Source organism: Passer domesticus, chromosome Z (genome assembly GCF_036417665.1).
Source record: "Passer domesticus isolate bPasDom1 chromosome Z, bPasDom1.hap1, whole genome shotgun sequence".
NCBI classification, from domain to species: Eukaryota; Metazoa; Chordata; class Aves; order Passeriformes; family Passeridae; genus Passer; species Passer domesticus.
The window spans coordinates 38,835,369-38,852,406 of NC_087512.1; the positions used below are offsets into that span (position 1 = coordinate 38,835,369).

General features: G+C 34.4%; 1 protein-coding gene across 1 annotated transcript in view; it reads right to left on the bottom strand.

The window, feature by feature from the left end:
- The window catches only part of TUT7 (terminal uridylyl transferase 7), a 31,883-nt gene that overhangs the window by 8,871 nt on the left and 5,974 nt on the right, over positions 1–17,038 (bottom strand). The window contains exons 3-22 of the mRNA XM_064405503.1: positions 16,209–16,384; positions 15,548–15,664; positions 14,652–14,829; positions 14,073–14,161; positions 13,087–13,138; positions 11,338–11,407; positions 10,359–10,485; positions 9,528–9,647; positions 8,859–8,990; positions 7,918–8,098; positions 6,436–7,577; positions 6,163–6,313; positions 5,393–5,479; positions 4,434–4,534; positions 3,851–3,908; positions 3,037–3,140; positions 1,948–2,037; positions 1,748–1,861; positions 1,562–1,639; positions 210–387 (exon numbers count right to left, since the gene is read on the bottom strand). Coding sequence (XP_064261573.1) covers positions 210–387; positions 1,562–1,639; positions 1,748–1,861; positions 1,948–2,037; positions 3,037–3,140; positions 3,851–3,908; positions 4,434–4,534; positions 5,393–5,479; positions 6,163–6,313; positions 6,436–7,577; positions 7,918–8,098; positions 8,859–8,990; positions 9,528–9,647; positions 10,359–10,485; positions 11,338–11,407; positions 13,087–13,138; positions 14,073–14,161; positions 14,652–14,829; positions 15,548–15,664; positions 16,209–16,384 — 3,345 coding nt within the window. The remainder of the gene's footprint in view (positions 1–209; positions 388–1,561; positions 1,640–1,747; positions 1,862–1,947; positions 2,038–3,036; positions 3,141–3,850; positions 3,909–4,433; positions 4,535–5,392; positions 5,480–6,162; positions 6,314–6,435; positions 7,578–7,917; positions 8,099–8,858; positions 8,991–9,527; positions 9,648–10,358; positions 10,486–11,337; positions 11,408–13,086; positions 13,139–14,072; positions 14,162–14,651; positions 14,830–15,547; positions 15,665–16,208; positions 16,385–17,038) is intronic.

Here is a 17,038-nt window from a genome sequence, read left to right on the forward strand (position 1 = left end):
GTTAAGTTTGTTTTGCAACTTTTCAGTTGCAAAAAAAAAAAACCCTTAAGAATGTTTAGCACTTCTGAAACTCAATGGCAATTCTGAGATGCGTGCAAAACATGGGCACTTAATTTATAATCTAGGAATAGAAAAATAATCCTTGTGAATAAAGCAAAATTTTCATGTTAAATAAGTTCTGTATAGTCTGGTATTTTATAAGGTTTTACCTTCAATTACAATATATTTGGAGGTCCACTGCTTCTTGAAAGTTGTAAGCAGATTTTTTCTCCTGATGCAGATGACATGCTCTTTAAAATCAAATTCTTCTGTGTAGAATCGGAGAAGTCCCAGCCACAGTTGCCCAGCAGATTCAGTGTTTTTCCCATAGTCTGGCCAAACAACTGACTAAAATGACAAAATTACTGTTACATTCAGTACTTACATTAAGCATTTTCATGATTTTCATGATTTATTTTATACAGAAAAACAATGAGTTACACTAGAATACTTCCTTTCATAATTCATATTGATAATCCAACATTTTAAACAGTATATTTTTCGTACATTAACAACAACCTAAGTGGACAATTAATAGAACTTCTGACACCAGATTTTGCCTCTTAAGAAAATAATTTATCAATTCACTTTATGAGTCTGCATAAACAAAATTATTCAAGGGAATTAACCAGATATGACCAGATATACAGGTGGTAGCAGTTATCTTCATCCAGAAAGACAAAGAACAATTAACCATCCTTAACAGCTTAAAATAATTTTGTGATCTATTTTGTCAGACTTTGGAGTTTATTTTTTCACAGATGAATTACGACCAACCATATTCTAAAAGCTTTACAACACAGGAATGGAATTTTCAAAACAGGAGCTACTCCACTTCCATTCCTGCATTTGTTCTGGATAGAATTAATTTTGCTCTCAGTAGCTGGTACAGTCTGTGCTGTATATTTAGCATAAGAATAATGCTGATCACATTGATAACCCATTAATATTTTAGTTGCAGCACAGTAGTACCTACCCTGAAGTCAAGGACTTTGCAGTTTCCCATGCTCTGCCAGCCAGCAGGTGCACAAAAAGCCAGGAGGGAGCACTGCCAGGGCAGCTGACCCAAACTGGCCAAAGGGATATTCCATACCATGTGCATGAACTCAGAGGAATGGGCCAGGAGGTACTTAGTGCTGCTGAGGGATGGGATGGGCATCAGTCCGCAGCTGCATTGGGCATCTCTTGTTTCTCTTACGTTTTAGTCCACTCTCTCTCTCTTTTAATTACTACCATTATTACTACTACTGCTACTACTATTATTATTAACATCACTGTAACAATTAAAAGTACAATTATTATTTTATTTTGTTTCAATTAATAAGGTGGTTTTATTCCAACCCACAAATTTTACTTTTTTTTTTTATTAGCCTTCCCACCAGGCTGGGGGAGTCAGAGAGTGGCTGTGTGGTGCTTACTTGCCAGCTGGGGTCAAACCACATTATTCAACCTCTGTATTTGGGAACACTGTCTTTAAAAGGAATTTTATACAGGTAACAGTCCATTAGCCTGATTTACTCACCAATTCCTCTATCTTATCAAAGAAATATACATTCCAGCCATCAACCAAAATTTCAGGCTTTTTTGGTTCTTTGTAGATCTGAAAGAGTAGTATTAAAACTCATTAGAAGAGCCTTTCATATTGAGCACTGACATTGTTCTGATCAATGCCGTGTACATTTATTAATTTGTTTCTGATATACCATACCTCTTGAAGAACAGGGATGACTGGTGGATTTCTCTGTTGAAGGAAATAAAGCACCATAAGGGTATATGCATAAGATGACAGGCTACCTCGAGATGCATCTCCAATGTCACATATCTAGAAAAACAAACATGATTTTTGTCTTTCATGGTGATCATCCCTTGCTGCAGGAACTACTTCCAGAATGCTTGAAACATACTTACCTTTGTAAAGACTTTCATTGTGTAACACAGATATTTTACTCTAGGATCAATAGCTGCATATGATGACAGAAGTCTGGTGTTATGCAAGGCCTACAAAAGTAAGAAAGTCATGTAGAAATAAAAAAGCTCTGAAGTCATGAAGAAAATAAACTGAAAAAATAAAAAGAAGAACTCCAAGTTGTGTCTTCAAGAAATGCGTATGTGCAGCCCTTCATAGTAGGAATATATATAAAGAGAAAGGAAGCACTCAACAATGAGGTTATCATCTGCTCTTTTAAAAGCCAATCAACTTCCTTAATCTGTATGGAAGTGGTACAAAGCAGCATTCACAGAACAATACTTCAAAACAAGGAGCATTAATCTCCTACTACAGTTTCAAAATATTTGGTAGAAGGTAACTACTGGAACCCAGAGATTTCAGTCCAGATCTGTAAGAGCTACCAATGGACACATATGAATGCATTAACTTCAAGGAGAACACTTTCACACTTAGTAGTTGAGGTATCCTCCTCAAGACTCCCCTTGAGCCCACAAAAAACCTTCAGAAAGCTTAAAAATTGTCTCTATGACTTAACTTTCCTTTGTTGTTTCAAGGAACAGGGACTTGAAAATTAGAGGCACTGAAATAAACTAAATCTGTTTTTAAAGTGTTTGGCCAAGAACACATGGATTGTTTTTTTAAATTTTTTTTACATTCTAATATGTTACACTTCAGGCAAGCTAGGTTCAAAATCACCATTTCAGGAGTCAAGCCTAGGCGAGAGCCATGATGGTAAGAGGAGTCTAAGAAATCTGAAATTATTTTTACTCTAATTTGAGAAAGACTTACAATACTTAAACCACTGTTTCTTACTGAAGTAATAGTAAGATTTTCTTAGGAAAGTGACAACTCTGAAGTCACAACTGTGTAGCTGACTCATTCATAGTCAAACAATCAAAACCAAAAAAGTTTATTTGAAACATAAAACTGCAACAGGTAATTGGAAACAGTTGCTTTTTGAATCTCACCCAAACAATCATTTCAGTCTCAAAATACAGATTCTTAGTTTTTTGTTACACAACATAAAATAAAAAAGGAGATAACCTTACCAGAGTATTATATAAACTGATGTCTACTTCAAGACCACTTCTGACATGGAAAAATTTGACAATTGGGACTTTAGCAGTTGTTATAGGCAAGACATTTCTTAAACCTAGGATGAAATTTTTTATTACTGGATGGCTACAATACAATCCTACACAGTATCACTTAATTTCCAACTGTAGCCAAAAGGCTACAAAATAAAATCTTAGTTGACATCGAATTTGTATTTCAGTTAATGTTTTGACACTGATTTTAGAAATTTGTCAAACATGATCAATCTGATAAACATAGTTATACAAATGTATGTTTGGCCCCCTCAAAAAAATAAACAGCAGTCTAAATAAGAGTATTCGAAATTCTTTATAGAGAAATAAGCTTAAGACATAAATGATAGTTCATTACAACCAAAATGAGCACTATAAAATTCATGATTTCTTGTAGAAAAAAAAACAGGATTCCCATTGCAGACTTGTATCAGAATATCTTTTACTATCAACTTCCAATGCACTGAACATACAAGTACATAATTATTAAACTGAAGCCTCAAGTCTTAAATCATTCTTATGCGTGTAAGTTATAAACATACTATCTGTCCAGATCAGATGTGGTCCAATAATATTATAACCTTGAATAACTATATATACAAACAAAAATAAATCCAAACGTTCAAAATATTCAACCTCACTATTACTAACATAACCTCTTTTATGTTAGTTGTATCTTAATGATTTTCACCTACAGTGCGCCCCAGAACACTGTTACTACAGCAAATGAAGTAACAAAACCAGAATAACTTATTTTAATTTTCCAGAAAATTACCTGACTGTTTCTTGAGAACTTTTGCTAAATCTTCAATGATTCTGATGCAATCGAGTCCCTACGACATCAAGAAAAAAAGCTGAAAGATGTATCTGCTGCAAGTATTTTAGGCAAACCTTTTATTATGTGCCATTAAGCTTAAAGCTTTATAATCCAATGTTTTATGTTATACAGAATTATGTGAATACAAGAAATAGTTTCAAAACAGCATATATAAAATCAACAGCGGATAATATAACAAAGGAGACTTTAAAAGCTGATATTAGGGATGAATGGACACTGATGTGCTCTTCCATTGTTTCCCATTCTGAGTTGTTTATGCAATCAAGGATATTACTTATCTGCACAAATACATTTAGAAATTCAGAATTCCAGAGAAAACTGGCTACTTTATTCCTATATTCATCCCTAGGGCAACAGTAAACACCCCCAAAATAATCTGCTTAGTGGTACCTTAGTGCCACTTAGTATTTCCTTCCAATATTAAAAGCTGTTATAAAATAATAAATTTGCTATGCTAGATACACCATATAAGAAAATTCTGCATTTGTTTAACCATAAACCAAAAGTCTTCTCAACCTACCTCAGCAGTTTCCAGACCATCTATTGTCATACAGATATCAAGATCACTTTGTTTGAAGCCAAAGCCATTTTTTGAGGAGCCAAACAAATCGAGCTTGGTTCCTGTAAGGCATGGGTTGTATTACAGCCATATATCAACAAAAAATATAAAATTATATGTAACACAGAATCACAAATTGTATGTAGCTGCAAACTACTGCATGTCTTCTAATACAGGCAGGAAAACACCATTGTATTTCTGTAGTTCATGAAAACTTTCTGATCAACTTTGCTTATGAAAAAATAATGTCTACTATTACTGATTCAAATAAGGAGTCTGACAAATCCAGAAACAAGTTAGGTTTTCCAGTAATTATATTATCAGCATGCCGGTTCAAGCTGACACCTGACTGAAAAATGGTTTGTACAGAGATCCTCAGGGTAAGGAATATACCTGGCTCCAGCCAAAAAAACCTAATTTTAAAAGACCATGAACTGAAGTCCAGGTGTTACAGGTAAGAACTCCAGAAACAAACAAAGGAAAAAAAAAAATCAAATGCCTAGGTTCTGTGAATAGGCCAGATGTTGTGCCTATATTTAAAATATTCCAAGCTCAGTAAGTTTCAGTAGGAAGTACTAAAAAAACCTTATTTATAAGAACAGTTACAAAAATAAGTCTGATTAATAAATAAAGCTAAAATAAGAAATGTAAAACTACTCCACTTCTGCTTTGTTTCTTCCTAAACTTGCCATTGTTCCTTCCTACTGTGTGCTATATATGAATAAAAAATTCCAAATTTAAAAAAAGCTTAAAAGACTTAGAACAAAAATTAATGTAATGAAGTATTTCAATGCTGAACAACCATATGGGTTAAATACTCAAAACGAAAGTGTTTATTACACTGAAATTATGTTTTCTTGGAAAACACTCAAGTATGAATAATCAAAAATACAACTATGAAGTTAGAATGGCCTAAGTACCTGGGAAATCCTGTCTGATGAAGATTTCCAAGCTTTGTCTTATATGTTCACGAGCGTGATCTTCTACTATATTTGGAGCAAAATCATCTTTAAAAAAGAAGAAAAAAATTACAACAATTTAGGCAACTGTTCTTTAGGAAGAGCAAAGAATCAAGTGAAAATAGAGAGGAGTTTACAGTGGGGCAAGGGAAGGGAAAGAGAAAGAGAAAATTCACATGTGAAGGAAAGAAAGCAAGGATGAAGTAGAAGAGAAATACCTGCTCAAAGAAAAACATTAATTAGACAAACAATGCATTTTGTCTGGTCAGAAATGGCGAGAGAGAAAGGAGGAAAGTTGGGTCACTCTGAAAAGAACAAAAGCGGAGAAATGTTACAAAATTATATTTTGACACTATTTTTCCTAGAATACTGAAGTCTTTTTTAATGAAAACTACAAGTTAAGGAACAGTTAACATAGCTCAATTCAGACAAATACAAAAGTATCAGTCAAAAACTTCACCCAAAATTCTCAGAAAACCTATTTTCCTGTATGAGTAATCAACCAGCCAGCTGAAAGAAAAATCTAAACACTTTCTAGTTCTCTAGATAAAAACTACTCAGCAGTTCTATAACAGCCATTATCATTAAGCCAAATCGTAGAATTGTATCTAAGAGTTGGAGAAAATGTAGAAAATAAACTATCACCTTATAACATCATTAGTCTGTGGGTATTGCTGTTTTTTTTTTCAGATTCCTTTTCTATGGCACAATATTCAAAGGAAAAAACTTACGGTAACACTGGACACAAACTTGATCTAGAATAACTGAAAACTTGGGTGGCAGTGGTGGCAGTGGGTCAAGCTCAATTTTCTTGAAGTCTTCTGGACAATCATTCTTTAAATGACCTTCCCGTTTGCACAAGCTACATACTACTGTAGGAGACTGCATGAACAAAAAGCAAGATTAGTTTTAAAAACTACAGTACTTCAATAAATTGGAGCAACACTTTCATATAACTTCCAACAGCAATATGTTTATGTTCTGATACCAGCAAGCTTGCTTACCTTGCCCTTTGTAAATGCTTGTTTACTGAATTCATAAAAAAGTTCAGATTCTAAGCACTGTTCAACTGCTGTGCTCTCTTCAGAATGACTTCCCTTCTCAGTAAGATATTCTTGACTCAAATTGTCCCTCAGAGGTCCAGCTACGCTTTCTTTGAATTGTTTGTTCTCATATTTACTGGGGATGGAAAAATCTTCCTCTGACAATGCATCATCATCTCCATATCCAGTACATATGTTACCTAGTTCACCTCCAGCTCTAATGGTAGCACTGCATTCTCTCTGATTTAGAAGAGTTGGTGCTTCCTCTTCTTCCTCTTCATCATCTGAGTGTATAATTTGGGATATCTGACTCTGTGCTGAACATAGGAATTTTTGTGGGGACTCATCCAGTTCATCAATACCTTCAGAGCTACTATACTCATCAATGTCGATCTTACCATCTGTTATACCACTGCACTCCAAGCCACATTCATCACTCTCTGTAAGTGCAGTGTGTTGAAAACCTTCTAAGTCTGAAATCCCACATGTCTCTGCTTCATGCTCATTCACCATAACAGGGAGTTCTCCACTGTCACTGTCCTCATCAATTGTCTGCTCAGCAGCCAAAACAGTATCCCACTGTCTTTTTTGCTGTTCATGTTCTTCCTCTTCCTCCTCTTCTTCATCTTCATTTTCACTCTCTGTCTCTTCACAACTAGGTTTAAAATCCTCATTATCTCCAGAAATAACTTCCTCAATTATACAGTCTGAATCTTCATGAGTAATTCCCAGATGACTTATATCATCAGCTAATTCTTCTTCTGTGAAACTTTCTGAGCCATCACACAGTTTTGAAGGACCAATTTTATGTTCCTTGGGAATATGTGTATCCTCTGTTATGCTATCTTCTACTACGGCTGTGTTTGTTCTACCATCTAAGTTTTGCAAGTCAGAATCTTCATGCTTTATAGCATCTTTTCCATGGTCCAGCATTTGGGATTTCTCCTCGTTTGCATTTGAAGAGGGTATTTTGCTCCATTTTGCACTTTTTTTGTGAGGCACAGCAAAATACTTGTAAGTTGCTCTCAGACAGTGAAGAACATACACATACACTAGCTGGCTGTTCAGAGTTCTTGCCACATTCCTTTTTACTGAATACGGGTCTAGTAGAAAGAAGAAGTGAGCCAGCAGTTAAAGAGTTAATTTCTTAAAAAAAGAATACACTTAGATCCTTACAGAGTCTGAATTACTAGTAACTCTTAAACATTGTGTAGGGACACAACATCTACAAATTCTGCTGAAAACAATTTTTTAGTTCACTTATTTCTGATAATGTTAAAAATAATGCCCAATAGAAATATCAAATTGATTTAAAAATAATTCTACTATAACTCCAATATTAAAAATTTCTAAGTTGTAACAGCCAATATTAACAGCCAAGTCAGCACCTTATAAAAATTAAAGTTACAGTTCTCTGAAGTTTGTTAAGAGATATTTATATACCTTCCACAGCAATGCGCTTTTTAGGCCAGTCCTTTAATTCACGAGACACTGGTTCCTTGAGTCGTATGCTAATAACCAAATCAGCCATATTGAACTCCAAAGCATAGAAACGAAGCAGTTCAAGCCAGAGCTGACCAACAGGTGCTGAACACTGCTGACCTACATCAAATACTAAGGGAACCTGTCAATTACAGAAGAAAACCTTAAATAATATTTAGTACACTGTCATTTAACTGTTTTAACTGCTATGCTTCCTTTATGTCAACTGGCAGAATTTATCATTGGTTCTCGACTGCTGCAACTGCAACAAAAACCACAATTAAAAAGTTGGAAGATACAGCATAAAGCTTCAAAATGAAAGAATGCAGCAATGGTAAAAAGTAGCATTAATGGTTAATAACAATTGCTTCTTTAAGTGTTTATGTTGTAATTTATAAATTTAAAAGAAAAACGTGTCTCTCATGTCATAGGACAGAATGGATTATACAGCCTATTTTTCAGCCAAGGCTAGGCTGAATTGTTAACTCTTACAACACGCAGTCACATTGTTTCTAACAAAGTTGTTTCCTACAAACTTTGTTTCTTACAAAGTTGTTATGATAGGAATAATTTGTAAGAACAGTACCAAGCAAAGAGAAAATATTTTTCATATGCTTAATCTAATTCCAAGATAAAACTGCTCCAGCTCTGTTAAACTACATTCTCCCCAACAGATTAAAATTCAGAGTCTTATCAAAGAGTTTGAAATTATATCTATTTTCCTGCCAGCTTCTTAGCACCAAGAGCTGAGCACAACAGACCTTGAAGCAAACAGTTGTGCAATCTCTTAGTTCAGCTCATGGTCTTGAAACATAAACACAGAACTGAAATAGAAGATTGTTCTTTTTTGAGAACAGCAATGTCTGCTAGACTACTACAGAAACAAATTTAAAAGTTCAGACCTTGCCCCTTCTAGGGGAAGTTTCTTGTGGCAAATCAGAATCATCAGTTGGGTTATGCTCCCAAACCACAGCATCATTCTTGACTTCTCTCAGATGAAAATTAGTTAATTTGTTTAATGAGAATCCTCCAATCTAGAGGAAACAGAGAGAGAAACATAGAGCGAAACATCACATGAAGTTTAAATTTTAGTCCCCACACTGCAGTAGACCAAAGTTTCAAAACAACTGTTCTATGTCTAGAATATGCCCCAACCTTTATCTCTCTTGTACTGATACTTTTCTATTTTTTTGAGAATTAAATGGCAAATTCCAAGACATTGTTTTGGGATGTAGCTACATGGATTGAGCTCTTAACAATCTGGAGAAAGGCGAAAAAAAAAGAGGAAGTAAATGATTGCAAAATGCATTATTCAATGCCCACCACCCCTTATTCACAGAAGCAGCAACAGAGCACTTACTTCAGTGACTAGGACTGTGAAATGCAACCTTACAGCTAGGCATATTAAAGTTAGGTGCAGTCATTGAATGATGATGAATTCACATTCTTAATTCTTCAAGAAATGGCTTGCTTATGGCTTGCTCAGAGTAGCATAAAGCTGACAGATTATATACCACCAAAAGCAACTGGTCCTCTCATTTATACTATTCAATGTACTAATACACACATACCCATGATCCCAAATAGACTGGCAGAAAGGGCTCTTTCCTCTGTTGTAGAAAGAAAATAACCATTAAAGCGAATACATAAGGTGACAAGCCTCCCTCTTCAGGACGATCAACACAGCATAACTGTAAAACAAATTGTGCAGCCATTAAAGCTTCAGGTAATACTATGAAAAATATTGTTTTAATTACTGATCAGAAGTCCCACTGAATACTACAGAAACTCAGATATCTTTGAGCTCTTACCAGATGGAATTTTTTTCAAGGCCTGCATATTTACTGCTGTTACTACCATACTACCACAACGTTTTCAGTGTAAGCCATAAGGACAGAGGCTGGCAAAATAGACAGTGTAAATCACATTTGCAAAAAGTGATAACTCCTTTTGCATAGATACAATACAAGCCAGAAGTTTTTCAATTTTTAATTAATATTTTAATTGCAGACACATAAATTTTACAAGTTACGATAATTCCCAAGATTATTTTCATCTACAATAGAGACAGAATCGCTAGTTTCTTGTAAACTTAATCCATCATGAAAAAAAACTCTCTCATATACATTCCTCTGAATAGTTTGATAACAGAGCAGGATACTTACAGTCTGCATTCTACTGAATGAAACTTAAAATTCCACTTATGAAATTTAGTGGAACATTATCACACACAAATGATAATATAATTTATAAAATGTACAACTTATAAAAACTTATGTCCGTATTTCAACTCTTTTTCCAAGGGCTGTTTCAACAACCATTTTCTAAACCACAACTACAGGCATAATATCAAAGTTAATTCAATATTTATTCACAGATAAGGGAATACAAATAACTCTCACCTTTGCCCAGTACCTGAAGGCAATCACTAAAGGTACGATAGTAGGTTCCAGCTTTGCAAGTGTAGCCAAATGGTTTGTTGTCAGACAAGCATTCTCATTCCCTGCACTCACTTTACAAATAAGGCCACTAAAATCCGAAAAGAAATGAAAGATCTTGAAGGTTTTGTAACATCCATAGGTCAGATAACACCTCACAGAACAGTGTAGCAGAAGGCTGTAAGGAAAGACTTGACAGCCTCTGAAAGACAGCATCTCTGCATGAACAGCAGCATGCAATACTAATTTGATTTATACTTAGGTTGATAATATATGCATTATGATCTTCTGTACAAATGTTTTAAGATACAATTAAAATTCAAGTATTTTTTCTAATATTAATTTACTGAACTGAAAAGTTATAGCATTAATTTCCTTCATGAAACAAAAATGTCTTCCCAAACCACACCCACCATCAAACAGTTTCTATGCTGTTTTCACACAACATAAAATATTTTTAAACACTGAGAAGTCAAGGTAGCACCAAATAACTGGTAATATTTTTGAGTAGCTGTTTATAGAATGTTTCATGAATCTTAATTGACATTCATCAAATGGGCAAAATAAAATATTTTTCACTTGTTCTCAAAATACAAGCGAAGCTAAGCAAACTGTTCTTATCCTTACAGAAATCTATAAATTATTATGGTGTGTCCACTACCTGTAAGAAAGGAAAGTTTCTGCATAAGCAATAATCCTAAATGGAAGGGTAAGGGTACATGCTGGAAGCCATAATGGTTGAAGGGGTTGGGAAATACACAGCTGAGGACAGAACAACCCTTACCCTCTTATTCTAGGCTAGGAATGACTTGCCCATGAGTGTTAGTTTGTGTTTCAAGATCCATGGAACTGTAATAATTTAGTACAGAAACGTCATTTATCAGGTGGTAATATAATTTACATTGCTATATACTATTAGAACACACAAAGTGACAACCGAGACCTTTGCTTTTCTCTGCACACCACCACTGGTACTCTAGCATGGAAATCTGCATCAACTTCCGCAAAAGATTCTAAGTGGGAAAAAGAAAAAGAAGAAGCCACATTAAATATGATGTTGATAAAAAGTACATTGAACTGGATGCACTAGAGAAGAACAGGTAGAATTTCAGCTAATACAATGACTAATATTGAGAAAAATAAAGTACATGTAATTTATATGTTTCACGTGTGATAGAAGATTTCACATATGTGTGGAAGAATATGGTCTATATAATAAGGACTGTTAGGAAAATACTGAGAAAAACCAGAACTTTTCAAAATTCATATATACACAGTAGGTAAAATTAAGGAGTCATAATTTGGTTAAGAGCATAATTGAGTCATGCAGAGACAACTACAACACCTATGGAATAATATTAGTGTGAAAAATAAAAAAAAACAGTGTTACATCACTACTATACAGAAATAAACTTTTTTTCCCTGGTTATCTGACAATCTTTTATGTAAATATAGAACAGACTTGCCTAAATGATGTCCTTTTGTTATGGTTTTTCTCTTTTTTTCTTCTTATTCTTTATATCATTCACTGTCAGCCACTCTAGTCCCTTCTCTTAGTGGTGCTGATTTGATTCAAACTAGACTTATTTTTTGATACCTTTTGAAAACTATGGTTTCACTGGGCCAGGAGAGGAGGAAACTGTCAAACAATTTCAGATACTTTACTCAAAAATTCTGAAATCACAATATTTTTGTGATGTTACTTAGCCAAATGGACACCTAATTTCACTGAAAATTATCTTTCTTTAGCCACTGAGGTACCTCAAACATCTAATACTCTATCCCTGTATCTTCTCACTCACAGAGAAAAGACTCTGCACAACACATTAATGCAAATATTACTTGCTTTTGTGATCCTAACTTCTTAAGAGATCTGGATCTTTTTCCTCTAATCTAACTTAAAAATAACCCTATTCTCAAAGACCATAATGGTCCAGACAATAAAATGCACATACAGTGATGGTGGGGGTGCCACTGAGAAAATCTAGATCAGTAAACATACATGTTCTGAACCCTGTGGTGCGGTTCCCAAACTGTGGACATAAAACAAGCAAGAAAACAGTGAAGCTACTTTTTGCAATCTGCATTTAAAAAGAATAGTTTTCATGCTCCCCACCCAATATTTTCATTTTTTTTCTTGTCTGCATATGCTTGAATTGGTTTGAGTAAATTCAGTTTTTTGAAGGATCTTAAACTTTATTTCCTTGTATTAATACGCAGAGCTACATTATCTGAAAAAAAACTCTGTGCGGGTATGCAGTCATCATGGCCAATCACCTGCACTGACAGACACGTGCAGGTAATTACAGGAAAAGAGACCACAATGTCAAAGTACAGTACTGGGTTTCTATTACGTGTTAAAGCACTTAGGCTGCTTTCTGTACTATGCACGGCTAATAGAGCAGGCTGGAGAGGGCAGCTAAGTCTACCACACATCTTCACTCAATGTAGAAGAAAGCCTCCCACCAGGAATTTCTCACATCATCAAAAATAAGAGAATTTCAGCCCTTTTAACACTGAATGTCAAACCAAAAGTAGTTCTCCTAATGTATTCTTTTCTGCAGTATTATTCAGCCTCATATCTTTCCAAAAAAAGCACAGCATGTGATGCACCCGTTCAGCAGACATGAAACTCAACAATACTAAGCAGTAATAGTTTAATGAAATTGAGAAGGCAGCAATTTTTTCTTACCACTGTTCTGGAGACTTTCTTGCACAAGTAAGAGAACATCTGGTTGGCTCATCTGTCAACAAAATGAATAAAGCTGTTTTTGTATCAACCACCTGTCAAGAAAGTGATTTTCTACAAATCAAATTTAAAACCACCTCTACGTGTACTTCACTATTATTAAGTTGTATCAAAAGGAACAAGAGCTCTGCTTGTTTTAAAGGAAAAAAAATAATCCTGAAGGAATTGTTCCTAAAGTTATTTTTACCTCTATCAAAGACTTGGTTATGGTAAGAAAACCCCCACAAGCAGAATTATTGTTTCAGTGTGCTTAAATATGACTGCATTCTGACACAGTGGACTTCCATCATATTAAAGACTGGAATTATGGCTTTCTAAATTCTATGTGCTTTATGAACTTAGGTCATTCTTAGTTTCCTAAAGGAAATGTTAAATTCTAACAATGGGACTGCCAAATTAACTACAGAAGGAGTAAGTTTAAGTATGGAATCATATCCTTAATTCCTTTTCAATGTTCAAGCACAAAAATGCATAAAAACAATTAACATGACAAATAAAGACCTTAAATTACTCCACATATAAATAACCATGAGGTTTCATGGCTCAAATATAACCTAGTAGTCAAAATGTTCATATGTGAATGTATCAGTACAAAACCAGGATCAGTACTGGAACAAGATCACAGAAGTGTCATTTATTCCAGTTGTTAGAGAATATAAATAATCATCTGTCTCAGAGGACTGCTATAATACAGATGTTTTAAGTATGTTCAGAAGAAGTTTCAACAAAACACAAAGCTGTATTACACTGCCTGATGACCACAGTTCTATGAAGAATGTTATTTTAAGACCAGACTGCTTCTGTTTTACTCAATGGGCTTTTATAAAAGTGTTACTACCACACTATAAAATATATTTACAATACAATTTACAGGAAGGTGCAAACATTCAAAAACACTAACAAACATTTAATAAAATGGCCTTACTTACATTGGCAGGAAACTGGGTATCTATATTTAAGTCTGAAGTTTTGAAGCCAAATCTGCTATAGGAGGAGCCATACAACCTTAATGAACACTCTGCAACAAAAAGAATTATACTTCATTTACACTATCCCTAACTCTAAGTCTGTAGCTACTTACAGCATTACTAATAGATCTTAAATCTACACCTTGTTTCGGTAAGCACAGGAAAAGAAAAAAGGTCTTCAACAGCCCAGAACTGTTACTAAATCCTGCTTCCCCTGCTGTTGTTGGTAAAGGCTTATCATGAAGGTCAAATCCTTCCCTCATTCTTTTTATCTTCACTTTTTACTACAGGCCTGTTTGGGTCATTTACACCATTGTAATTTAATTCTGGAACAGGTTTATATTGCCACATCAAGTTGTTCAACAGAAAAGTAACTAAACATGCTGTTTTACAATTTAGAGAGCCAAGGTTTTTAATTCAGTTTTCATTTCATAAGCTCTTGGAGATTTTTTTGGGTTGATTTCTTTTTTTGTTTGTTCAGTTCTTGTTATTTTGTTTTTAGTAAGTTGCCATATGTAGTATTTAAACTGCAAATAATACCTGGCAATTTTTGACGCAGCAAGTTTTCCATCATTGTTTTAATGTTAAGCCTTTCTTCTAGATCTTCATTATTTAAGCCAAACTCCTGCACAACATTTTCAATAGCAACACCGATAGCTTGTATCTGAGAAGGCGTTGGAGGAGGAAGACCAGTCAGCAGTTGTTCTTCTTGTTTTTCCTTTCAAGATAAAACCAATGTTTTCATAAGTTTCTTGAGCTGTTTTTCAGGCTAAAACGAATGCCAATAACTTATTCCATGTAATACCACCACCACAAATTTTTCTGCATCCAGGTAATGCAGATAATTGGAAGCAATACAGAATCTGATACTGCAGGAGGCTTCAGTAACATTCAGAGATATATATAACATGTATTTGGCATGTTAAAAAAATTACCAATTCTTTCATCACCTATGAAGTGTGAAAATGTAGAAGCTAAAGAGGAAGAAACAGAAAATCTGCATGAGATGTATTTTTGTCCACTTCAAGCAGAGAAACAGAAGATGTTTTTAAAAAAAGGTAAAATTGATGTTATGCTGGAAGTTATTTCGAGGCTTATGCTCAAAACAAACCTATTTCCTTTACAAATAAACAAATCTGTAATACTCCACAAGTGCTTAATTTTTGCAGTATTTCTGAACTGAAATCTTCATTCTGACATATAGGTTATAACTTCTAATTCTGCCATACCAACTGTATTTGCTTATTCCTACTGCTCACTGCAAAGTCCAGGTCCCAAGCTTACTTTTCATTAGCACCACTATGCAAGTTTTTAAAAATATTGAAACATGGTAAAAACTAAATGAGGAATGGTTTTAAAAGCAGTTTCATAATTTTTAGTGGGGTAAGGAAGGTTTCATTAAACCACAGTTTATACTTTTTTTGTGCTAAACTCACCTTTAAGCTTTTCTTGTGCCTTTTTTCTTTAATATGCTTATGAGCGAAAGCCACCGACTCAATCAGAACATCACACAACTTGCAGGTATATTTTGCTGATGGGTAGCTTCGAGGTTGCTAAAATAAAGATAGTAAAAAAAACCCCTCAAAATACATAAAAGTATTATTTTCACTTCATTCAGTACTCTTACTAAGTTCAATGGACTATCTCTGAAACCTACACCCACTCACTTTAGCATCCTTCACTTCGTATTTGCCATCAAAAAGTTTGCACATCAAACAATGTCAGAAAAATGATACCATGTCAATCACACCCAACAACTTCTCTTTCATAGGACAAAATACCCAATGCCCACGGATGAATACATTAATTGAAGAAACAACTACTCCAGCATTTTAATTAAAATCTGATGTCATTCCAAGGACTAAAGGAGCAGCCTTTTTTTTGAGTTTGAACGGTTATTAATGTTGTTGCAAAAAACCCAAAAGATAAACCCTCTTCTTTTCACAATTCATTAACAGCAATATGGTTAATTAAATTCTGTAACTAAACTTTTCTGTAACTACAATCACAGATATTGCTCAAACTGTACCATCTAGAACATATTTATATGCACAAAAAATAGGAGAGGTCTATCAGTACAAGTAAAGACAGCAGCACCTTCTTCAGTCTATAAATGTAGTCTCGCTTCAATCGTTCCTCAGCTTGCTGCAGTCCCAGAAGTTCTTTTGCTGACAGCACAGATTCATCTACGACTGGACCTTCCACTTCATCATGATCACACTCATCTTTTCTAGTTCTTTTCAGTCTTCTTGCTTTTCTAAGTTTCTTCATTTCTTATGAAGATTATAAGAGCAAACACATAAAATAACTATAGAGTGCTACATAGCATTTAAAAATTGTTTTCCTTAATTAACACTCTGCTCACATGACAGTCAAAGAAAGCACAATTCACCTACCTTGTTTGGTTTCAGAATTTGTCCTGTGCAAGTTGGATAATAGTAAGTGTATATTAGTATCACAACCTATAATGCCTTTGTCCCAAACTACAAATAAATCAGTTAATTTGTTCCACTTAAGAAAATTAGCTTATGTAGATACCTTTGTTATAACTGTCAAAAAAACCCCAAACTAAATGTAATAAATATACCAGTATGTCATTACACTGAAAATACAGAATATATCCAAAGATTTTGGGATGCCTGGCTAGGCTTTGGTATACAAATAAGCTAGACTACAAGTATGACAGAATAAAAAAAGTGTAGGCCAATCTGAATAATTTATAAGACCTAGCAGCACTCTGATATGGCACTGTCATGGTTTAGCTCACATATGACAATTTATTAACAAAGTATTATTACCAGTGAAAATGCAATTTGCCTTTCAGCTAAAAACCAGTATATGATCAGTACTACCTTCACAATATTAAATTAACAAGTGGAAAAAAGTAAGCACCCTGCTGGCTACAGAGACTAAAGAATGGACTTGCT